This window comes from Phocoena sinus, chromosome 8 (genome assembly GCF_008692025.1).
Source record: "Phocoena sinus isolate mPhoSin1 chromosome 8, mPhoSin1.pri, whole genome shotgun sequence".
Taxonomy (NCBI): Eukaryota; Metazoa; Chordata; class Mammalia; order Artiodactyla; family Phocoenidae; genus Phocoena; species Phocoena sinus.
The window spans coordinates 62324237-62349581 of NC_045770.1; the positions used below are offsets into that span (position 1 = coordinate 62324237).

At 51.6% G+C, this 25345-nt stretch overlaps 1 protein-coding gene across 6 annotated transcripts in view; it reads left to right on the forward strand.

Annotated features, from left to right (window-relative positions):
* Positions 1–3459: 3459 nt before the first annotated feature.
* PPFIBP2 (PPFIA binding protein 2) overlaps positions 3460–25345 on the forward strand; it is a 159223-nt gene continuing 137337 nt past the window's right edge. For 2 of the 6 annotated variants that reach the window (XM_032639341.1, XM_032639342.1), the window contains exon 1: positions 3460–3614. Coding sequence is in view for 4 of the 6 variants with exons in the window: in XM_032639339.1 (XP_032495230.1) it covers positions 21862–22019 (158 nt within the window). In the remaining 2 variants the exon portion in view is untranslated. Of the gene's footprint in view, positions 3615–21328; positions 21518–21784; positions 22020–25345 lie in introns of those variants that run through there. The other 4 variants (XM_032639339.1, XM_032639338.1, XM_032639337.1 and 1 more) reach the window with 4 other exon arrangements.

A 25345-nucleotide genomic window follows, 5' to 3' on the forward strand; every position in this document is an offset into this window, starting at 1 on the left:
AAGTGTCTGCACCCATGTTACAAGTCATCTCACCCTTATGAGATAGTCAGGACAAGTCTTTATAGAGGAGGAGGGTTCAGGTGAGCCATTCAAAGTACCAAAGCTACAAAATGGAAGAGCTAGAAAATACTGCAAACCCCATAATCTTTCCATTGTCCAAGGAAGCATCAAATATATATGTTGGTTCCCCCAACCTTCTCTAAGCAATACGTTAATCATCTCAGCCTAAAAATAACGGTTTGTCCCTTTAGCTAGTTGCATGTCCACACGAGAGCCTCCTATAGGCCTTTCAAAAGCTACTTCCTCTAGAAAACCAGCCTAAGGGTGAGGACCCCACCTCTGTTCTTATCTTGCCTTTCCTTCCCTTGCTTTTCTCATCTTGCTTGAAATACAATAAAACTGACACTAAGCAACTAACCCTCATCAGGCTCTATTTGCCTACATGCCCTCCGCATAAAAGTTCCTGGGGGCGCTGCCTGTGCCTGGGTTTACTGTGAACAATCCCCAACGCACTGAGGCCCTCGGTAAATATTCTGGCATCTGGATGGAAGCCAGATAGCAGGCAAGGGACTCCCTGCCACAGCAAGAGTGCCTTGTGGCACAGGGGACAGAGGGCAGCTGTGCCCATCCAGAGGGGCTTCTTCAAGCTCTTTCCCACGCGTTTGTCCACTGCAGCCTGGTTTGGGTCACAAGTGCAGGCTGTGGTACCAGTCTGTGTCATGTGCTGAGGCCTCTATCTTTCCAGGCTGGTCACATGAGAGGGTTTGCTCTGTGTGTTTGCAGCTGTTTCCCCTCCTCTGCCAAGCCCAGGCTGAGACCATAGGCAGTGAAGAGAGGTTTTTTGGTTTTTTTCCCCCATAGCATTTGAGTAAAGCTTTGGCAGAATGGAATTACTCACTCCATGGACACAGTGCAATTACCCACAGTTCTAACAGAGTTTTACAGAGAGCCCAAATCTGTTGTGGAATGAGGCAGGTATGAATAATTAAACATGGTGATATTACCCACTCCATGGGTTTGGGGACATTAGCTGCCCCATGGGTAAAATAACATTACCTATTTCACAGGGAAAAGGAATGCGGGCTGCCTCACAGAGGAGGGTAGCAGGGGAATTATCTTGGAGTGGAATTATGTGTAAGTAATGCACACACAGTTCCTCTGGAGGCACACAGAGGCTGCCTGTAATGTGCTTGCTATCTGCCTTTCATCTGTGATATGCTTTGCTTTGACAGTTCTGCAGGGCACACCTGCCACTAACAACCAACCCACTCTGGTGCCTTAAATTCCTGCAGCTAGAATCACTTCTTCAGGTCAAGACATTTTCTCCAGGAAGCCCCTGTTAACGGGCCACTTTGTTTTCTGGGAGCCAGGGCTGGACATGCAGGCCCTCAAATACTTCTTGGGCTTCTTTCAGATGAACTTTTCAGCTCTGGCTCTCTTCTTGGATTTTAGTGAGGATTGAAGTTCCTAAGACCTAGACCAGTGGTTCTTAAACTTGACTGCACCTAGGAATCACCTGAGGAGCTTTTAAAAATCCTGATGCCAGGCCATACCCCCAGACCATTCAGTCAGAGCCCCTGGAGGTGGGACCAGACAGGACTATAACTTTTAAGCCCCCTTCCCTAAAGTGGTTCCGAAGTATGAATAAGCTGGAAAGCCAGTGACTTGCACCATTTTTTAAAAACTGAGGCATAGTTGATTTACAATGTTGTATTAGTTGCAGGTGTACAGCAAAGTGATGCATTTATATATGCATATATATATTCTTTTTCAGTTTTTTTTTATTATATGTTATTACAAGATATTGAATATGGTTCCCCGTGCTATACAGTAGATCCTTGTTGTTTATCTGTTTTATATAGAGTTGTGTGTATCTGCTAATCCCAAACTCCTACTTTATCCCTCACCCCCCTTCCCCTTTCAGTAACCATAAGTTTGTTTTCAATGTCTGTGACTTACGCCATTTTTTAAAAGTGAGTTTTAAAAAGTAATTGTATAGTTCTAAAGAACAGACTAGCATTTTCTGGGGACTGTGGGTCCACGAGGGCAATAACATGTGGGATTTGGAAACACCCATGAACTCGTGTGAACTGTGGCAGCCTTCTCTACAAAAGCCTCTGGGCTGCTATTTTAAGGAAGTGAAAGAGAACTAAAGAGTGTCCTGTTGTAATACAACTCTTGTGGGCCCCAGCCTTCGTCTGCTGGCTTTGCCCTTGGCCTGCATCTGGCCAGGTTCCTGCAGTGACCAGAGTCTCATATTTGCCAGGGTGGCTTAAGTTTTGTTCACATGTACAAGTCTTCTGGGCACACTGGTAATTTCGGACCACCAGGATAGTGTGAAAAAATATGTGTCTTGAGGAGTTTGTCAATACTCCAGCCTGTAGAAGTGTGGATAAAAATTGAGGTTAGAGCAGTAGTGACTCCTGCCTGAGCTGGGGACTATGCCAGAGTCCCTGGTGTGATGCCATCTGAGGCCCACAGGGATTTTCATCAGCCGAACTGAGCAACCAATTCTTGGAGATCCAGGTAGGGCAACAACCTAGCAGTACAACCAAAGGGGATTCAGGCCCTACACTGGGGGCAGGCACTGGACTAGGTCCCCAGGGTCCCGTGCTGCCCCGATTCTACAATCCATTCCTGTGGTCAGACATCGCCAAAGCTTTTCTTGCGCCTGTGGAACCTCGTCTAAGCGCTGGGCACAGGGCAGCGCTGCTTGTCCCCAGCTGTTCACAAGAATGGGTGTCAGTGACTGGCGCCAACCACTAGAGGGACCTCCATCCCAGGTTGCGGGGTTCAAGTGCGGCCAGACCCTAGGGTAACTCAGTCTTCCGAACTGGGGGCGCTCAGAGACAAGAAATGAGGCTGCTGTCAGGCCAACCTCAATTTGAACGCGATCCCAGGGGTCCAGAAGTCCGCACACCCAAAAGGTTGCTGCGCTGGGAGCACCTCTAAAACGTTGTTTCTATGGCTTCTGTCTCTTCGCAATTCTCGACACAAGTTCCCTTTCTGCTTTTCTCGTTCATTCCCTACGGCCAAGGAGCGGTGCTGAAGGGCTGGACAAGCCCGGGGACAGGGAGCTGAGAACCGCCGGGCGACTCCCCGGGGCCGGAAGGGTGCTGGAGGGGGAGGTGACCAAGAGCGGAGCGGGGCTCCTGGGAGGGACGTGGCCTCCTGAGAGAGGCGGGGCTTGGGGGGGGGAACGGTAAACTCGGCCTAGGGGGCGGCGCCGGAGCCGGGGCTGGATGGGCGGGGGCTAAGCAGGTTCGAAGGCGCCGGGTGGATGAGGCCGGTCCTTGCGGAGCCAGAACCCTCGGCGGACGGGTCCCTGCGGGCAGCCAAGGAGCCAAGAGGGAGGGGGCGTGGCAGAGGGGCGGTCCCGGGGGAAGGTGGGGCGGTGGGGAAGCTGGCGCTGCGGAACGAGCCTCCCGCGGGTCCCCGCCCCCGTCACGTGGGCTCCAGACCCGGCCGCTGCCGGTCGGTCCGCTGGTTGGTCGGTTAGTTGGTCGGTGGGTCGGTGGCCTAGAGCTCGGTTCTCGGCTCTCAAGTTCGGAGGTGGGAGGGACACGGGAAACGCCCGCACACCTGAGCTGCCCGGAGAGGATCCCCGCACCCAGGTCAGTGGGTTCTCCCCACGCCCCCAGGCCCTCTGCGCGGTCGGGACTGCGAGCCCGCGTAGGGGCATTGCCTGAGGAACTGAGAGCACTGGAGTGTGTCCCAGGCGCGAGGGCGGGGACCCTCCTCCCCTTCTCTGGCCAGAAGACTGGGAGGAGGGTATAACTCCTATGGATTTGCTCCGAATCTCCACCCAAGCCCTGTCCGGGGTCTACGGACAGTCCGCGCCCCTACAGGTGCCCGGATGGCCCTGGAGATGCGCAGGGTGGCAGGTCACCTCAGTTCTATGTAGTATGTCAGAGCTGTCCTAAGTCAACTGGAGCAGCGGCCCAGTCTGGAGAGAGAGCCCAAGGTGGTAGGGAAGCTCACGGTCTATTTGCCCGAGCAAATGGGTGTTCCGCAGAGCGTGTGTTCAGCTGCAACTCCTTAGCTGAAACCAGCTATATACTGTAATTGCAAAAATGCAACAATGCTTTTCCAAATCTCAAGCCACTGCGTCCCAGTAGACGGCAAGATGGGATAGTTCTGTTTGAAAGTGGGCTTCTCTCCCTCATGACATCCTGACTCCAGATCTGCAGTTGTTCCTCAGTTGAAAATAAGATTATATATTTAAAGACCAGAACTTCCGGAGCTTGCTTAAGATCAAAGCGGGCGTTCTGGCCAGCATTTAATCCGCTTACAAAACAGATCCAGAGTATTATATTTTTACTTTTAGAGCAGCTGGATATTTGGTATAGATCCGTCTCTCTTTCCATATTTTGGTTTACTTCCTGTCTCTCTCCTTCCTCTCCCAGTTCCTTAATCGATTATAATACAAATTTTATGTTGCATTCTGTGAAGTTGAATGCCCAACAAAGGTAGCTGGCTGTACACAAGATTCATCTTCAGCATATTGTCTTTGATTATTATTTGTGTCATATGAAAAACACAAAATATTTGATTTAGAGATTATGTCTCCTTGGGGCTTGAGAGGCAGCCTGTTTGTAATCTGCTTAAATTCATATATAAACGACTTTGAAGTGGGAGAGCAGGGAGACTGATGAACTTTTCACTTACTGCATTCATCCATAATTTTATTTAATACATTATTGTTATTATTACTTCGAGATTCGGTGATGTGCCGGTTATTAGCTTATTGCTACTGTGGAGACAAACTGGACATGATAGTCTCCTTTTTTAAAAAAAATTAATTAATTTTTGGCTGCATTGGGTCTTCGTTGCTGCATGCTGGCTTTCTCTAGTTGCGGTGAGCAGGGTCTACTCTTCTTTGCAGCACGCGGGCTTCTCACTGCGGTGGCTTCTCTTGTTGCAGAGCATGGGCTCTAGGTTCTCAGGCTTCAGTAGTTATGGCATGTGGGCTCAGTAGTTGTGGCACGCGGTCTTAGTTGCTCCGTGGCATGTGGGGTCTTCCTGGACCAGGGTTCGAACCCATGTCCCCTGCATTGGCAGGCAGATTCTTAACCACTGCGCCACCAGGGGAGTCCCCAGCATCATAGTCTCTTTACTGGGGTAGCTATGGCGGTTGCCCTGACTTTAAGACTAAGTAGAATGAGATGAATGCTATGAAGGAGGTAAGAGCAAAGAGTTGTGGGAATTTGTCTTTCATCTGAGTGCGGAAAATCTGGAATAATTTCACGAAAGGGGTGACGTGTGTGATGGACCTCGAAGAATTTCTTGTGGGTTTCTCCAGGCAGAGGTGGGCAGAGCGTGACCTGGGCTGCGAGAGCTACGTAGGCAGGCAAGCACTCTGTAGCCATGAGAAGTGGCAAGTGGCCCAGCTTGGCTCCTATGGCGGATGATAAACAATAAAGCTGGTGACAAGGAAGAAGCCTATTCCCAGCGGGCCATGAAGGCCAGGTGGAGAAGTTTGGGCTTTGAAAGCATGAGAACCAATAATGGGTTTTAAGCAGGAGATTGGCTGATGGTTCTGTGCGTTTAAAGTCGGGGACCTTGGCCCTTGACCCTCTCAACCTCCCAACCTCCCAACCTCCCAACCTCCAGCCCAGAGAAAATCCAGTAAATATTTGTGAAAGAAATGGTCAAGCAACACTTTGTAGCAGTGCTTTTCAACCTTTAACAAGCTTAAGAGTCACCTGGGGATCTTTTTCAAATGCAAATTGTTATTCCTAGGTCAATGGTGGGACCTGACATTCTACATTTCTTACAAGTCCTCAGTGGTTGCAGCCCCTTCACTATCGATAGCTAGGATGGGAACAGTAGTTTGCAAACCTGGCTGTGCCTCAGAATTGCCTGGGGAGCTTTTAAATTACTCAGATTAAGTAGGTCTGGCCTGTTTTCACTCAGTTCCTCCGTGATTCTGTTGAAGGCCAGGTGGGAACTGCTGGGGTGGACTCTGGCCGGGCTGTGGGAAGCAGTGACCAGTGGGAAAAGACCCTGGAGGTGGAGAGGCCAGTTAGGATGTGGAAGATCAATGAAGATAGAAGTGAGGAGGACCTGTGTTGGACCTCAGAGAGGGGACAGGTAGGAGAGACTAGAGAGATAGAATCTATGGACTAGGGGGCCAGGCCGAGAGGTGGGGAGGGAGGAACAAGAATTGAGCTTTGGACAAGGAATGGCATGGCCTTTAGACTATCACATTTGTGATAATATTTGGAAGTTGCTTTTTACTTGGCCGTCAAAAACGTTTCCTTCCTGATATACAGATTTGTTCATGACACTCTTGCTTAAAAGCTTCTGGTGGATCCCCTTTTGCAAAACATGAGAAGGGAGAGCTATTATGAACTGTTGAGGCATTTAAACATTTATTAAGATCCCGGACTGTGCACCCTCATTCAAGAGGTGACAGTCGGGGGAGGGCAGGGGGAAGATGTGACACTGTCATCACTTGGTGTGGGCACAACTAGGCTGAAACTCTTGGCAGCCTTGTGTTTTCCTGAGTCACTTTTTCCTGCTTCCTCCTTCCTCAGAGCAGTTCCACTTGATGTTTTCATGGCATCATTCTTTGGTTTCAACACTTACTGACACATGTGTGTCTCAGTTTTTGCAGAATCCACAGCTGGTCTCAGAAAGGTGGGCTGTATCCTTTGTAGACTCTGAAAGCCAGGTCAAGGGGATTTTCATGAGGGCCATTCTTATCTCTCTCACACTCAGTAAATAATCTTCTAGGAGATGCCGTCTTAGAGCACCTGTTTACCTTTAGACCAGATTTCCTTAAGGCCTTGTGAGTTCCCAGGGGGCTGTCAACTCTCAGCTTTGTCTTTGGGAAATTTATGGTTTCTATTTAGTGCTTCTAGATAATCCTTACTTTGGTGCTCCTTGGTAATTCTTACTTTCATTTCCTATCTCTGTCACATACACATTTATGCACACTGAGAACCCAGCTTTCACTGTGCACAATGCTTTTTTTTTTTTTTTTTAAGATGTTGGGGGTAAGAGTTTTATTAATTTATTTTTGCTGGGTTGGGTCTTCGTTTCTGTGTGAGGGCTATCTCTTGTTGTGGCAAGCGGGGGCCACTCTTCATCGCGGTGCGCGGGCCTCTCACTATCGTGGCCTCACTTGTTGCGGAGCACAGGCTCCAGACGCACGGGCTCAGTAGTTGTGGCTCACGGGCCTAGTTGCTCTGCGGCATGTGGGATCCTCCCAGACCAGGGCTCGAACCCTTGTCCCCTGCATTAGCAGGCAGATTCTCAACCACTGCGCCACCAGGGAAGGCCAAACTTTTTTTTTTTTTTTTTTGCGGTACACGGGCCTCTCACTGTTGTGGCTTCTCCCGTTGCGGAGCACAGGCTCCGGACGCGCAGGCTCAGCGGCCATGGCTCACGGGCCCAGCCGCTCCGCGGCACGTGGGATCTTCCCGTGTGCACGATGCGTTTAATCATCTTGTTCCATGTTGTGTAATAATCTTGGCCTCTGTAACTCAGCCGTGGATGGAAGGTATGGGCAAGGTGGGATAGGATCGCCTCTCAAAGGGATAAGGTATAATATCCTCGTTTGGCATTCAAGGCTCCTCTGCAGAAGCTGGCAATAATTTGACTTACCAGCTGCATCTCCACTGTTCCCCAAACTGAGTAGCTTAACAATTTCTATCCTTTGTGCCTCTCTGCCTTTGCATACGCTATTTCCTCTTCCTGGGAAGCCCTTTTGTCTCTGCTCTGCCAGATGAATGAACTCTTACTAATCCTTCAAAATGCAGATCAAAGTCTTGAAACACCTCTCCTCCCCCACCCCCAAGTTATTTTTACTCTTCTCTCTAAATTGTACTAGTATAGCATCCAGTACAGATGTCTTCTACGGTTCTCAACACACTTCATTTGCATGTCTCTGTCCACACCCCCTCCAAACTCTGAGCTGCCCTGGAGCTGCATCAGCCCTTGTGTTCCGGCCCTACACTCAGCAGATGTTGAGGAAGAGTTTGTGGCAGGCAAGGGCCTTGAGCCCTTGAGTCTGTTCTGCAGTGTTGGCTTCAGTAAAAGGGTAGAAAGGGCAGGTTGTTTTGTGTTGGAGATGAGGGAAGGAGCCAGAGCAGAACCTGAAAGACTAGGACAAGCCCGATGGGTGGTCCACAGGGCTAGAGTCATAGGGTGGGGTGGGGAGGGGAACTGGGAGAAACGATGCTGGAGTCTCAGGCTGGGGAGAGATCCTGGAAGGTCTTGAAAGTTGAAGTTAAAGAATTAAAATGTAATACTGATGACCTTGAAGGTCTTTGAGTATGGAAGAGACAAGGTGAAGCCTGTGCTTTCAGGAGGATTCAAGGCTGAGAAGGGCAGGTTGGAGGGACAGGAAGGAACTTCTTATGAGAATGAGCTGTTGGAATAACCCACCGAGGTAGATTAGGACCTAAATCAAGGCAATGGCAATAGGGGTGTTGAGGAGGTGAGTGAGCTTGCCAAGAAATCCTGCAGGATTTGGTGACTGATTAGATTTGAGGGAGAGAGTAAAGAGTCAAATTGGACACTGACATTTTGTGCTAGTTTGCTGGGAGAAGAATGAGGCAATTGTTAGCAGCATGAGAGCACGGAGGAGCTTCTTGGAAAGGGGAAGGGAGATGAGGGTGGTTGATTCCTTTTGAAATCAGGAGGAAGCCTTGGGGAGTTTCTTGCATGCCCCTTATGTTTTTACCCATGAGGATGGTGAGGCGCAAAGGAAGCTACCCAGGGTCACCCAGCTGCTGGTGGCAGAACTCAGGCCTTCTGGCCTTGAATTCTGCCCTTTGTAGCACAGTGGGTCTGGCCAGACGAGAGCTGCCGGAAGGTGCAGATGGAGACTCCATTAGGCAATGAAAAACGAGAATGAGACCAGGTTTGGGGTGAGTTCATTCTGCAGTACAGCTAAGGCTGGAGTCTTGTGGGTCAAAGACTCAGGAGGAAGTGTGTGCGGCAGCCAAAGCCACTGGCGGGTGTGAAGGCTCATGAGACCTTCTTTCTGTCCTGTGATCTACCGGGATGTGGGCTGGCGGGAAGTAGGGAGTGCTCTCCTGGTATCTACACTCTTATACTTGTTAGCACTTACTGTGAGTACATTGTTCTTCTGGGAATGCAAACACCAATCTATCAGTTCCATGGGAAGATGTGTTCCAGGGACCCAAACTCCCACCACCCCACTCCCTATCGTCAACCAACTTTAGGGATGCCTCCAGCCAGCTCTGAGAAGTTGCCAGTGTAGCGCTGGAGTAGGGGCAGTGGGGTATGCCTATCCGGGGAAGGCAATCAGCCGTGAGAACTTTTTCCAAGCCTGGGCCTGTGTGTAGGGCCAGTGTCAGGGATTTAGATGGTTGAGTGAGGGCCACAGCTGTCTGATAAGGAGGGAGGAGCTTGTCTAGAGTCTGCACTGCTGCCAAGAGCCTCAGTGGCCCTGCGGCTGGGCTTCCGCCCCTCCTTACCTTTCGCTTCCATACCTCTCTGCCTGGCCGCGCTCCTCGGCCTCCCGGGATGAGTCCTGCCTTTGCCGCGGCACAGGGACTGCCGAGGCGGAGCTCGGTTAATGCCTGTGCAACCTTTAGGTTATTGCCTGGCATATGGTAATTGCCAAATAAAAACAGACACAAGAAATGCTGAGATTCAACTTTCAGGCAAACTTGTTAAGCCTCTTGGTTCTTTTTTTTTTTTTTTGGCCTCACCGCGCCACGGTTTGCGGGATCTTAGTTCCCCAACCAGGGATCAAACCCATGCCCCCTGCAGTGGAAGCGTGGAGTCCTAACCACTGGACCGCCAGGGAATCGCCAAGCCTCTTGGCTCTTTTTGAGTTACGTAGCTGGGTCTGGCAAGTTTCTACCTCATCTTGTTTTGAGTGTGAGTGTGTGTGTGTGTGTGCGTGCACGCACATGTGCGCTTTACTGAGACCAAAGTGTGCAAGAGCCTGCTGACCCATGGTAAAATATCACGGATAGCCGTAGGTTGCAGACAGGACATTTGAGTTGTACGTGTGTCAGGAACGACTTATGCAGAAGTAAGTGGGTGGTGGGCCTACTAACAAACCTCCAGGGAGAGGCTGTGGGGAACTGATCCTATCACGGTCGCTCCCCTGCCTACAGGTGCTGTGGTGTTCCCAGGAGCTGCGCTCTGGGTACATCTGTTTCTTCCTGGAATGAGGGCAAGCATAGGGAAGGAGGTGACCCAAATCCCAGGGTTGCCCTGCCTGCTCAGGGACAGCCAACGCCTGCTGGTTGCTGGGCGTGTTTGGTGGGCATAGTCAGACCCCTGCCCTGAGTCCCAGGTAAAGAGATAAACCCACAGTGACTTGTGTGCGTGGTTGGAACGGCCCGCTCAGATGTGGCTGGGCCTCTCGACTGGGCACGGACCACTCTGACCGAGAGGGCCACTCCCGTGACTGCACTGGGGTGTCCCAAGAGGTCTTCGTAGCAAACTTTTCCAACCTTCCTCTGGCCAAAAGGCCCAGAGAGCCCACCAGAAGGAGCTCCTTGGGTTGACAATATGTGTGTTTGTGCATGTGTGTGTGTGTGTGTGAGAGAGAGAGTTGTGTAGAGGCCAAGAGATCTGCTGTAGAGACTAAGGGAACAGACATGGGCAGAGCCACAGTTCTGGTTAGGAAGACCAAATACGGGTTACTTTTGTTCCTTGCACGCACACATAACAACTCCTCTTTTTAGGGGTGACTGTTTCCTTCCCACAATACAAGGCTCTGTTCCCCTGAATCAGAGAGGCTTTCACGTGTACGGCTGGCTTGACCCTGGACTGCTTTATGGATGAAACAAAGGTGTATGTTGACTGGCCCCAGAAAGCTGCCTCCAGAGGAAAGATGGAGAGGAACTTCTGGCTTTGGTGGGTTTTACAAAGGGCTTGTCTCATGAGGCAGGTAGTGTTATTCCCATTTTTGGGAGGCAGACAGGTACCAGAGAAGGAAAGTGATTTTTTTTTTTTAAGGTTCCAGAGTATTCGCTTTAATTTATTGTCCTAACTGGGCCACTTCTGAGAGTGAGAGGAGAAGGCAGAGGCTGAGCTCGATGGGACCCTGGGAGACAGGACTGCCTCGGGCGTACTGGGATGTGTGGCATCAAACTCTAAATTCAGTAAGCAATGGGGGGGGTGGGCAGGGGAAGGCGATGGGGGAGAGGGGATTAGAGTAGGGTGAGGGGAGAAGTTAGAACTGGAATTTGTGTGAGAAAGGAGGATTCTTCTAATTCTACATTTTACTAAAGCAAAGGAATAGTTCTTGGCTCTGACACCTGCCCTCGACTGCTTGTCATGAGAAAGTTTTATTACATAAGCTCTTCCTGCAAGCAGCCAAGACATCTGGTTCTTCGATGCAGCGCTGCTGTCCCGGTAACAACAAGCACCACCGCCCTGCCCTGCGTGTCCGGCTAGGTTTTTGCTGCGCGGCTCACTGGAGCTGCACAGAGCCCCTGGCGGGGGTGTTGTCCTGCTGGAGAACAGGGCACTGACTCCTCGCTCGCCCCCTGACTCCAGCGTGGCAGGCGGTGGGTGCCCCCTACCGTGGGGACTGGGACGCCCTCATCTCTGAGGGCCCTGCCAGCTCACTCTTTCATTTAAATCCTGGTTCTCCTCAGACTTGCTGTTTCTCCTTTGAGCAAGTCTCTCCTTCTCTGAGCTTGGAGTTCCTTGCCCGTCGCATGGGAGCAGTACTAGGCCCATCTCACCTGCTTGTTATAAAGGTTAAATGAGATGATGATGCGTATAAAACGTTGGCTCCAGTGCTTGGGTGTCGTCAGCAGTAAGTGGTGTTATTATCATCCTCTTCTCAGAAAGCCTGGCAAATGTAGTTTGTCAAGAGGAGTGATTTACACCAACCAGAGGGCTTATTCTGAAATTTCAGGGGGGGGAAGTAGTATTGTCTGGGCCTCCAGATGTGACCCCCATGGTGGAGGTGAGCAGTCAGTCCAAGAGGCAGCAGGCCCCGGCAGGGTGAGGGAACAGGCTGATTCCAGATGGCCGGTCACCCAATGTACCGGACAAGGACAACAAACGGAGAGCCCAGAGCCCAAACCAGCTCCGTGGGCCATGCTGGGGTAAGGTCAAAGTCCTGCCCTTAGGCTCCAAAAATCAATTCATGAGTTTTCTACCCGGCCACGTGGAAAAGCCCACAGAACATGGCTTAGCCTGGCTGCATTAACAGAAGTCCTGACTTTAGACCTTGCCAGGGAGAGGGGTCCTCCCACTTTTCCCTGCAGTGGCCAAGACTGGCCGCACCTGGAGGTGGTACCCTGGGCACCACACTTGGGGAGCAGGTGGAGGAGGGCCCGTAACTGCATCAAAGCCGGAGTCCCTGCCCTGTAAGCTCCGGGAGGTCCTGGCGCAGACAGGAAGACACAGGGTTGGAACTGTGATTTTTAGGTGGGCAAGGGGAGCTGCCATGTTGTGCCTTTGCTCATAGGGCAGGATTGAGGGGCCTTGGTGGTAACGGTACAGAGGATTAAAGAAGAGGCCGGTTTCAGTTTGGCATGATGTAAGAAATTCCAAATAACTCAAGCTTCCCTCTAGGGCCAGGTGGCTGTTTTAGAGCGTGTTATTGGAGTCTACCTGAAGAGGGTATTGTCCAGACAGTACTGACTAGAGAGGAATTTGTGAAATAACTGAGGAAGCAGACTTTGCCAAAAGGGTGTAGGTCTCACTAAAAGTACTGTAGGATTTGGGGGGATGATTGGTGGCTTCTCAGCAGAGAGGTGACTTGCAGCAAATGTAGGGGGGAATGAAAGTGGAAAGCTGGGGGGAGGGTGGCCATGAAGCTGTGCAGAAGCTTCTCTATCCCAGGTCCTAGGCCAGAGTCCCACCCAGCACAGGTGTTGGGAGAGAGGAAAGACTCTGAGGAAGTGCCTTTGTGGGCTGAAACTTTGAGGTCACGATCCCAAAGCGATTGTACTGTGTGTATTCTCTGCTGATGCCTACCTTGGCCTGACCACCTGACTGGGGCATGAAGGCTCTTATGGACACATGGGCCCTCCCCTTGAAGATCTGGAGAACACAGAGTCCTGGTACCTGCAGGACCAGGGCCATGCGGTCTGAGACAATGAGCTCACGGCATCCAAGAGGTAATAGCGGGTGTAGGAGGGAGCGATCCAGGAGGGCGGTGGGCACGACACTGGGAATTCTGACCGACTGTCTGCAGCCTGGGTCACAGAACGAGGTTCCAGACCCGAGAGGGTACAGGGAAGGGCTGTGGGCAGCAGGGCCTTATTCAAGTAAGCTGAGGTTTTGGGTGGGGTGAGTGCTGGGAGGATGGAGAGTGCTGCGGTTAAGCAACGTGGATGCCTGACGGGCACACAATCCTGGCTGGGGTGGCAGGGAGGAGAGCCCGCCAAGGCTGGTAGGAGGGAGGCCAGGGAAGCCCCTAAATGAGAATTGGCCCACTGGATCTAGGAAATTCTTTTAGCAGCAGAGGTGGGGCATAATTCCTAAGTATTCTGGAGTCAATAGACTTGTGGCCTCATTTATTATATCAGTCGCCATCATTTTTTAAATTTTTTTTTTTTTTTACCATCCTCCATGCCAAGAACCGTTATGGTGGGAACACAAGATGAATAAGACATGTCCCCTGCCTGGATGGAATGTAAGGAATGTACCCCTCATTCAAAATAGGCAGTAATAACTGCAGAGAAAACACAGTGAACGTTCAGAGAAAGGAGAGGTTGGGGCACCTGGCTTGCCGAGGAGGGGGCATTTGAGATGTGTCTTGAAGGAAAGATGGACCAGAGACACCCCGTTCTATGGGGGTGAAGAGGGCATTTCTAGCAGAGGGAACAGCAATGTACAAAGAAAGGCATGGGGCGGTAAGTTAAGGGGCACGGGTGGCAAACAGCCAGTGGTTTGGTTTGGCTAGAGCTGGAGGAGGAAGGGAGGCTAGACAGGGAACCAGGGACTGGCAATCATCACTTATTAAGCGTGCACCATGCGTCAGGCACTGAGCACAGACTCGTCGGTGCTCACTTACATCTCACAGGAGCCTTTCAGGGCTTTAGCGGAGGAGGAAACTGACTCCGGATAAGTGACTTTCCCAAGGTTCCCTAGCTGGCGAGTGGTTGAAATCAAATCGATGCCCCATCTATCTGATCCCCAAACCCATGTTCCTTCCACTCTATCTTGCCGCCACCTTGACGGTCCAGATGATTCGGTCTTAAGTTTGCCACGAAGATCAGCTCTTCATGTTGAGGCAGGAAGATGGTCAGATGACATTAGCCTGTGAGAAGCGCTTGGTGGACGTGGCCAGGTTGCCGTGATGCACACCCGGCCCCAACGTGATATATACACGCGTGCACACACACGTATTTATAAAGTAAATCTCTAAAAAATAGTAGGAAGTTGCACAGTTGTTCATGGTGTCACAGAAACTGACGTTTCCTGAGCGCTATAGGCAATTGCTGAGTTCCTGGCCGGATTCCTCTATTTTCTCTCCCACTCAAAGTATATTAGAATGGGGCAAGACAGCAGAATCTTCTCTAAGTGCGGACTCAGTAGCTGTGGCGCACGGGCTTAGTTGCTCCGCAGCATGTGGGATCTTCCTGGACCAAGGCTCGAACCCGTGTCCCCTGCATTGGCAGGCAGATTCTTATCCACTGCGCCACCAGGGAAGTCCCTAAAGATTCCTGACTTTAGCTGCTTTATCATTAGTAACAAGTTCCTTACCTCCCACCTGTTGGGGCCCCCAGGGTGTCAGCCATCGAGGGATGTTAAGCAAGATGGGGGGTTGGGAGGGTGGGAGTGAGGATGAGAGAGAAACCTGGGCCATAACCCAGGTGGAGCTGTTGGGGTGGAGAGGAGGGGCCGACCTTTCTGGAAGTGTTTGCTGGGAGCCTGTCCGTGCAGGGGCGTGGAGTGGGTGCTGAGAGCCTGCGTGAAGGGAGAGCATTGTTTCCACGGTGTCATGTTCAGGGTCTGAGCAGGTGGGCACTGCTGGTGGCTGCCTGCCAAAGCTGGGGTACTTTCTTATCCTGTGTCCTGTGGAGCCAGCCTGTCCTCATTGCTGACCAGGTCTGCACAGGGCCACTCCTTCTGTCCAGCTCGGCCTGCCTCCTGGAGCTCAGAACCCAGACCCAGCTCTTCCAGCCACACCTGGCTTTTGTCCTCAGGGTGGACCTAGGGTCTTTCAGGCTTCCTGATGGGAAGGTCTCCCTCAGCCTAGGGAGGAAGCCCCGAGAAGACCACCTAGGGAGGCCGGGGTGCTGAGGAGGGCGTATCTGGGCTGCAGTGTCTTGGGATCTCGTGTTACAGGGCGCTTGGGGGACAGAGCTGTACCCCCATGTCCTGCCTTTGAAAACGTCAAGGGCTACTCCAGGGTCACAAATCCAGTCTTCACATGTCATGATTACTTACATTTGACAGAAAATTTTATTTTTTATCTTTTTCACCCCACCATGCAGCTTGCAGGATCTCAGTTCCCCGACCAGGGATTGAACCCGCGCCACATCAGTGAGAGCCCGGAATCCTAACCACTAGGCCACCAGGGCACTCCTGAAAGAGAATTTTAAATAAACCTGGTGACAATCGAGTGAGGGATGGCAGTTGTGAGAGGGATCCTGCAGGGTGCGTGAGAGACGTGTCTTGTTGCATCAGCGTCACGCACCCGTGTGGAGCCCATTCCTGAGTGACTTGGGGGTGCTCGCCTATTTGGTTCTAGGTGTCTGAGAGTGAGACGCCCACTGGGCGCAATTGGGGGCCTCTCTGGGACACCAGTAGCACTCGGCCGTCCTCTCTCAAGGCCACCTCTGAGTTACTAAGGGTTCTCCCGACACCAGTGCCTAGGGCCTGGGCCCTCCTGCTCCACAGATGTGGTCAGAATTTGGCCCTTCATCCTCCCAAGCCCTGGAGCCCAGCTTCAGCTTTAGCCTCTATGTTTGGGGCCCCCAAATCCATCTCCGCAGCTGTGACTTCTCTGCCTTCAGATGGCCCGTGAACATCATAAACTCTGCCTGCTCACACCGCCCCTAAGCTGGGTGCCTGGTGGGACTGGCAGAATGACTGAACGAGGCACCCAGGGGCTGTAAGAGCGCGCATGTCAATTCCCTTACCATTCTGCAAGGCCCTGCTAGAGAGACGCAGGAAGCACGGAGTAAGTGCGCTGCGCGGTACCCTAGGGTTCCCCTAATTGCAGGCTGGCCTCAAGAGATCTGGCCATTTCTCAAAGGGAGCCAGTGTTGCATATTTTTTTTCCTGATCCCAACATTTAGGCCCTGATAGGAGGTCCATCTTCTGGAATAGTGCAGTGGGGACACGGTCTCTGAGAAGGGCCAGGCACTGAGCTGGGTGGTTGACTCTGCCCCCCTAACCCTCTGACCAGTCCTGTGTGAGGCAGGTGGTAATGTCTTCATTACACAGTAACCTGAGAGGTTAATCTATATTACCCAAGGTCAGAAACTAACACAGCTCTAAGCAGTAGAGTCAGGATTTAAACCTAAGTCGGTCTTGACTCCCAAGCCTGGACTCTCTCTGTTGTATCTTTGCTTGTCTCCTTCTTCAGGGGAATGAGGAAGGAGCTGCAAAGACTCAGGGGTCCAGATTGGGCTGGGCTGTGGGCCTCTGGTGTAGGTACTGCCTTCCCCTCCTGTGGTCCTTTTGCGTCACACAGGCTTCTACACCTTTCACTTTGAGACTAAGGAACTGTTCAGGTATCTCCCATGGGAAAATAAAGGCCCTGCTTTGTGGAAAAGATGAGGTGAGAACGATGGGAGAGAGGCCTCTAGGAGCTGTCGCAGTTGCTCCCACTCCCCTGGGGTCAGACTGACAGACTTCCGGGAGCCAGACCTCATGGATCCCCAGGGAGGGGAGACCTCTTGCAGTGCAGTCCCCAGCCGTCTTGTCTGTGGTCTGTGAGTATGTGTGCAGATGGGGGATTCCTGGATCACTTTTCTTAGGAAAGTCCCTGGGCCACTCTCTGGCCTAAGTACTCTTAGTGGAGGGAAGTGATCTGAGTGGCAAGTGTCTTGTGACTGGTGAGCTGAGGTTAGGGGACTGGCTTTGCCCCTCCCTCCCCCCATCATATGCTGGAGTGTTGAATTGCCTTGAAGGGAAGAGGGCTGGGCCCAGGGCTCGTGGCTCCTTGAATGCAGCGTGACAGCTGGTCAGGCTGCGGGGTCTTCAGGTTTCCTCCTTACAACATACCAACATCTGGTCTCACTAAATGGTCATGGTCCCCAGGCATGACCTGACTCGGAGCTGACTTACAAAGAAGATAGATAAAGGACTGTCAGGAACCTGGATGTTGTATAAGGTCTGGAGATGCAAAGCCATCTCCCTTAGACTGAGAGGGAAGAGGAACACCAGTGGATGAGAACAGAGACCCACGTCTCCGGAGAGGAGGCTGCCTTCTTCCCGTAGCTTTGTCCGGCATGTATCCGAGATCAGATGGGGGCACGTGTCAGTTTGCTACGGCTGCCATAACAAAAATACCACAGACTAGGTGGATTAAGCAAGAGAAATTTATTGTCTCACGATTCTGGAGGCTAGAAGTCCAAGATCAAGGAGTCGGCAAGGTTGGTTTCTTCGGAGGCCCCCCTCTTTGACTGTGGACGGTCATCTCCTCCCTGTGTCTTCACGAGGTCTTCCCTCTGTACCTGTGTCTTTATAAGGATACCAGTCGTATTGGATTAGGGCTCACCCTAATGGTGTCATTTTTAACTTAATTACGTCTTTAAAGATCTTATTTCTAAGTACATTCACATTCTGAGGTACTGGGGGTTAGGACTTCAACATCTGAATTTGGGAGAGGGCGATACAATTCAGCCCATAACAGGATGTTTCCAAAAGCCTCAGTGAACAAGACTCGGTGTCATGATGAGGCATGGAGAGGCATTCACGGCTGGTCCTGCCAAGGGAACCAGGAGAGGCAGGTAGACTCAGCCCAGCCAGTGGAGGAAGTTTGATTGGCTTTGTCCAAAGGCTCAGCCCAGAAAGCCCTATTCCCTGTAGTCTGCGCTCTCTGGCAGCAGGGGGTCCTGCCTGGTGTCTTCACCTGGCTTCCATGTGGCCCTCAGCCCCTCAGTGAAGACAGAGCTGCTAATCTTCCACTAATACCCTCCAGCCAGGCCTGCAGAGGGAGCCCCCTTCTCCTCTGACAGAGGCAGGAGCCAGACTGTTGCCCATGCACACAGCCCATCTTTTAGGAAATTCTTTGGTCTCCTAATAATTTAAACTTTTTTTTTTTTTTTTTTTTTTTTAGTGCAGAAGGAAAGCTATTGCATTGATTCAAAATTAAACTGTTTAACACTTGTTGAAATGAAGGTTCAAAATACAGAATAAATGTTGATTAATTCAATTAGTACTTACCAGGAGCCTGCGCTCCTTCCCAGGCAGCTTGGGAGGCTCGTAGGAGGTAGCTGGCTGCAGGCTAAAGTTACGCACGAGGCCCCTGAACACTCTAGATGATAGAGAAAACTTGCCAATTCAGATCCGTTTTTTTTTTTTCCTTGTTGCTTAGCGTTCTAAAATAATAGAATGAGGAGAAATGCCTGGTTTTATCATCCATTAGGGGAAGTTACATCTTCTCCCATTGATGCTTTGGGAATATAATTGCATTCATCAGTTAGCTCATGCCAGGCCCAAGCACGGTCAGGTTCCCCTTATGGCAGAGCTGCCTTCACCTCTGAGTATAAGACCACAAAGAGAGGGGGCCTCAGGTATGGAGAAAGTAAGAAAGTGGATAATGGTTGCTGTTCTCTGAGGATGGACAAGTGAATAGCACATCCTCCTTGCTCTCAAGCATCTTAATTTGGAAGGGGAGACAGACGTATTGAGGAATCATATAAACAGAGCTGGAAAGGAGATGATGAACGTGAGTGCAAGCGTGGCAGGAGCAGAGTGGAGGCATCCACCACCTTTGGGCCCTGGGGGTAGCAGTGTCAGGAAGGGCTTCCTTGGGTTGGTGCATTTGGATAAGTTCTTAGAATGGGTGAGGTTTGAAAATATAGGTGGACAAAAGCATCCCCAAAAGAGAAAACAGGAAAAGTTTTCTGTATTTAGAGAATAGCAAGTGGCTTGACCGAGAGCACGGTGAATACCACTGGGAAGTGAATCTTTTTGGAGGACTTGGATGGCTGAGTTACAGAATACAGCTTTGTTCCCGAGACAGTGAGAAACCACAGAGGCTTTGAGAGCAGAGGAGTAATGTCATGAGCTTTATGAAACATACCCTGCCTTCTCTGGGAAAGAAGGGTTGAAGAAGAGTCAGCTAGAAGTAGGAAGTCTAGGAGAGGCAGCTTTGGAAATCCAGGTGAGAGATGGTGAGGGTCTGGACGGTGGTGGGATGAGAGTTTGGTCAGATGTTAGGACCTTCAGGGAGTCTGAATGGCACCGCAGAAAGAGCACCGTCTGAGTCGTCAGGAACTTAGGTTCAAACCTCAGTTCTGGTGGTCCTCAGCAAGGGAAGGTAGAATCTGGTATTGCCCTCTGGAAAAGCCCAGATCCCTAAGTGGTGGATTTAAAAAAAAACAAAACAAAACTTTTGTTATTAAAAAAAATTCAAACATACAAAAAAGTAGAAGGAATAGTTTAATGAATCTCCTTATCCATCACCCAGCTTCAACAGTAACCCCTCGCTGGTTCTGTTTTTTTAGGAGGCGTTTTTTGAGATGAAGCTTGGGAAGTATTCAAGCTGAGGTTGCATTGGAAGCATTTCTCTGAATCTGTCTACCATCAGGTCGAGGTGGTAAAACGACTTGATGGCCATTTCTTCCTCCCTGGGGCTAAATTTGTGCTCACGTGCGTGCCTGTTCTCTGCTGTGACAGACAGTGAGGGTAGCTGTCTTTGAAGGGTGTGTTCTGGGGCTGACGAAACACACCGTCAGAGGCTCCTGTCAGTGGGGCAGGGTTCTGTCTGCCACGGGGGACAGGTGGGTGTGGATAGGGGAGAGGATAGAGGTGAGGATGGCGTGGGAGGCCAGCCTGCTGGGTCAGACACCCTCATCATCCATTCATCGGAGGCTGTTTGTGGCCTGGGGTCTGACTCACGCTGACCAGACTGACAAGGCTGGGCTATAAACCAGACACCAGTGGACTCATTTGCTTTGGCAGGTGTCATCCAGGGGCTACAACCAATGCCTGCCTTCCTGGCGTGACCCTACCTGGGAAAGTGAATTACAGGGTCATCTGCAGGTGGCTGGGGAGCCAGGCTCCCAGACAGCACCATGTGGATGGTGGCGGGGTCACCCCAGGCTGCTCTGGGGCATCCTTGTTAGTGATCGCTACTCATCCCCCCAGAGATGTAGTATCCGTTGCTGGTGGGCCACACAGACCAACTCTGACCAGTCATCCTTCACTGAGGGTGACCCAGGTAGGCAGGGCGGGGGTGTGTGTGTGGTAAGTGTACCACATAAATGCCCTCTGAGTTTGGCATCAACTGAAAAATAAGACCACGAGTCAGACAAGTGGAGACCAAGATATCAGCTCCAGGGCTAATAAAGGTGTTTAGAGAGTGTGGCTAGTAGGATTCCCAGTGGACCCCTTTGCTGAGTCCACAGACCCACCTCTGTCTGGGACCCAGCTGGCTGCAGTCTTCCTCACGGGACAGGCCTCTTCCCTCTGGCGAGGCGGCCCTGGAAACAGAGGGAAGGCCGGGGCTGGGCCCCTCAGCTCAGTTCCCTCTCTCATTCCCACCAATCAGATACTCAGCTTCCCCCCACAGCCACACAGTGAGGAGGTCCAGGAAGGAGAGACCGCCAGTGTCCTCCCCGTGGCTATCCCCGTGGCTATCCCCGTGGCAACACGAAACAGAAACTAAATGAAGGCTTGATCATGTGTTGTGGGTCTCAGCAGAAGTTCTCTTGCACAGGTAGGGGTGGGAATGCTGTCACAGAGGAAGGAGAATCATCTGGGCCTTGAAAAATTAGTTCTGATGGCCAGAGACTGGAGTATGGACCTTCAGCTTGAGGGGACAGCATGGAAAGGGCACGGCATGCTGGAGTATCAGGAACTCAGAAGGATGTGGTTGGAAGGGACCAAGCTTGGTGAGGTAGTACAGAGTGGTTAAGAACATGACCTTGGAGTCAGACTGCCTGGGTTCAGATTCCACCTCTGCTGCTCCCTGGATGTGTGGTTTGACCAGAATCGGCCCCGGGGCAGTGAGTGGAGCTGAGATATAGGACATTTAGTGAAGGAAGGACCCAGAGAGCCCTTTGCCCCAAATGCCAGAAGAGGAGAGTCTCAGGTTGGCCAAGGAAAGCGATCCCAGCTGACACTGACTGATTGCCGGTCTCATGTTACCTTCACAGCCACTCTTGAGGAAGTACTTTTATTATTCTCATCTTATAGATGAGGGAGCGGAGGCACTGAGGGTGAGCGTCCTGCCTTAGGACATGTGCATGGCGAGTGAGAGTCTGCAGCAGGGATTCTGAACCCAGGCAGTCCGGTTCTCCAGCTTGTGCTTTAACCTCACCCTGCACGTACCGCCTCTCAAGGAAATAGCCAAAGTAGCTCGATGGACAAGAGAGCACATCAGGCACATAAGTGGAAATCTCATAGCGGTGGACGTCGGAGAGAATGGGAGGTGAGCCCTTTGGCAGTGAAGCAGAGGAAGAGCATGAAATGGTAGCTGGGGGATGCGGGCCAGAGGACGTCTTCTAAGGTAGCAGAAGCTTTGATGTCCGTGGGGGCTGGGAGGAAGGAGCAGAAGAGGGGGAGATGTGGATTCAGCCTAGAGAGGGAGTAATGGAGAGGTTCCGGCCTCAGTCATGATAGGTTAGGGGATCAAAGGGCGGAGGGGAGGTTTGAGGTGGAAAGAAAGGGAACTGAGGGATTCCGTTTCTCATCAAAGAAAGATGCACGGCCGTTTGCCGAGGAGTCTGAGAGGAAGGAAGTACGAGCCTACAGATCCGGGTGCACGAGTGTCTGATGGAGCTGTACGCATTGCTCAGCGTCTGTCCGCGAGCGCAGAAGGAAGAAGCACTGCTCCGCAGCTCACTCTGCCTCTCTGGTCCTGACTTGCCCTGCCTCTCCCTCAGTCGGGGAGGCGGGGAGGCAGAGCCAGCTGGGGAAGTGGCAGGAGAGAGGTAGGCGGAGTTTCAGGGGATGGTCCTGCATGCTGACTGCTGACGCAGTAGAAAGACCTCCATCTTCACGGTCCAGAATGTTGGGTTGGTGAAAGGGGATGCTGCGTCAGAGGAGTGGGGGAGGGTGTTGGAGAGCTCCTGAGGTGTGTGTGTGTGTGGGGGGGGGTGGACAGGCTGCCATAGCCTGGTTGTACTTGGGGAGGGGCACCCAGAGAGCCCTGCAGGTTCCTCTGAGAAGGATCCTTCCCTCAGGTTCTTGCCTGCTTCTGCACTATTGCTGGAGAAGAATGGGCAGCTCCCTTCAGTGGTTCCCCTTGCCTAACGGATAAAGGCCAAGCTCTAGAGGGTGAAATGCTGTGAGAGGACCTTCACAAGCTGGTCCCGGCCTCATTTGCTGCCACTCTTCCTCTGTTCTCTGGTCACACAGAGCTACATGCATACCCCACCCCTCCCCATACCTTGGGGTATGCTCTTTACTCCTCTTGCAATGCATTTGCATTAGTGCCTGCTGCCCACCTGGAGAAATCTCACTTCCTCTGTGAGGCCTTCTGAGATTGCCCACACTGTGCTGGTCTCTCGTTCCTCCTGCTGCTGCTGTGCCCTGAGCCTGCCGAGCTTCCCTCTCCTGGGAGCACACCTCCTGGTTTGTTGTTGCCCTGTGTGTGTGTGTGTCTTTCTCCCTGGGAATCCCCAGGGCCTCTATGGTGCCAGGTGCCCGAGAGCTTCCCCTGGGATGTTCAGCAACTTGAACAAATGGATGACAAGGTGAACCTCGTTGTCCATAAGATGCTCAGGAAATGGTTGATTTTTGAAACTCAGCCTGTCTTTGAAACTAACTTCCATGTGATGTTTTCCAAGTTACTTGCCTGTTGATCTAGTCACATCGGAGAACTGACACTCGCAGTTAATTGCCATCCGAACTTAATTTTAGAGAGGATGGGAATTTCAGGGAAATGATGTTTTTCTTCTCACAAAAGAATACCATGGCTGCTTTAAAATTAGACCATTAGGGGCTTCCCTGGTGGCACAGTGGCTGAGAGTCTGCCTGCCAATGCAAGGGACGCAGGTTCGTGCCCCGGTCCGGGAAGATCCCACGTGCCGCAGAGCGGCTAGGCTCGTGAGCCATGGCCGCTGAGCCTGCGCGTCCGGAGCCTGTACTCCGCAACGGGAGAGGCCACAACAGTGAGAGGCCCATGTACTGCAAAAAAAAAAAAAAAAAAAAAAGACCATTAATATATGAATTTCTGAAGTCTACGTTGGTAAAAGCCAAAGTTTGTTGGCTTTGGCTCACAGATCCCAGATAGAGGCCCAATTCTACATGCAACCTTCACAGTCTAATCGACATGGATGAGAGATGAAAGATTTTTGGTCCTTTGTAGGTAAATAACATAGTCTTAAATTCATTTCCTTTTCCCCTCATAGCATCTACCACAGGGTTTCACAGATGATAGAGGGGCAAATAGTATTTGTTAAATAGATAAACCAATCTAAAAAAAAATAATATATTGATTTTTGTGGGTTATGCATCTTTATGCGAATTGTTCTCCGTTCTGTGTATCTTTTTTCAGATAAGATACTGTCTTGTTAACAGTTGAAGCGGGGCAGCGGGCAGAGTCCCCATGAAGATACGCAGGACAGCAATTAGCAGAGAGTCTCATGGCCCCACGTGTTTGAGCTCTTTTGGTTTGGACTTGGAAACCAGCTTCGTCGTCTCCCAGCTCTTTACTGCATCGAGCAAATCTGCAGGACAGGGCAGTGTGGCAGGGAGAGCAGGCGGAGACTTAGATGACAGACAGGCGGGACTCTGGGAACACTTCAGAGGCCTTGGGACCTCGGCACAGTCTTAATACCTTGTGTCTCAGCTGCCTCTTTTGTACATGGGGCTGATAATTGTACTATATCCCTCACAGGGCACTGTGTCACCAGGAAGATTAAATGAGATAAGGAAGGCAAAGGCTTTTTACTGGGGCTGCCGCGTCTGTTCACCCTCTGTGAACTTGCAGGCAGGCGGCTTTTACAGACAGGTGGAGACTGCGTGGGCCTGGAGGGAGCTGCTGTCATTCGATGGACTGCGGCCAGCCAGCCGTGGGGCTGGGGCAGGCCACCAGATCTCAGCTAGGTCTTCTAGCGGGCGAGGTGTTTGTCGTCCGGCCTGGTCCTTCGCATCCCAGCCTCAAAGGGGACTCTCTCGTTTATGTCTGCTCCTCAGAGCAACTCGTTCTGAGACTCTCAAAAGGAAGCAAAAGAACCTCCCAGCCCAGGTTCTCTGGGCACCTACAGGGAGTCCCACCGCAGTGAAGACACGGTTGTACTTGTCTTCGGCACAGTTTTGAGGGGCAAACTGGTGGGAGGCCTGGTGATGCTGTGCCCCTGGACGCTGTCTGGCTCCCCATCTCAGTCTTCCCAAAGGCACAGGTCCCTGCCTGGAGCCACTCCCCCCGCCCCCCATCCCTCTCCTTGTTGGAGCACCTGTATCCTTTGTCTTTTGAGACAAAATATCCCTAAGAATACTTAGGGCAGCCCAACAGGGAGTGGCTGGGAATGTCCAGTGCACGCAGCTCACCGATCTGCCCAAACTGTTCCTTGGCAGGCAGGTCTATTTTAAGGCCCACGGCCTTGGTCACTGAGATTGTTGTGGCCTCTTTACCACAGTGATAAATCCTTGAATTGGGGAAAAAGACCAGCTTGGGGACAGAATGTCAAGAGCAGAAAATGGGAGGTGAGCACAGTCAGGAAGGTGAAGCAGATGTTTAAAAATCTTGAGCAAAGGCATTGAGAGAAACTCGACATCACCTCTCCTGGCTCCTTCAGCCTAGAGGGTCAGCTGAGCGGTTTGGGTGTGGGTGTGACAACCTTGCACTGTCATACCAGTTTCCCGGCCAGAGCCCGTGTTCCTCCTTGTGGGCTGGGCTCGAGGTGTCTCAGACTCGTGTCTTTGGAGTGGTGTTTCTCTGAAGAAGACTGCCCTGTCGAGGAGGAGGAGGATGGCACTCCTGTGTCTGGGGGAACAGCTAAGCCAGGAGGGGTCCAGCTCACGGTGCCTCGAGGTGAGGTTCAGTACCTGGTGCTCACTGAATTCCTTAGAGAACACTGTTCAGCTTTGGGACTGAGGCCCCTATTACACGTTGGTGGAAGAGCTGTTTGGGATCACGGAGCCCTGTTTAAAGGGCGGTGGTTTGGTGAGAAGGGCGAGTGCTTTTCAGGTAAGTGCTTAAATGGAAGCATCTGGGTTCAGGCGTGCCACAGAAGGCTGCTGCAGGAGCGGTGACGTGTGACAGGAGCTGGGCTGGGCTTCAAATGGAAGGGCCAGAAAGCCGAAGCACTCC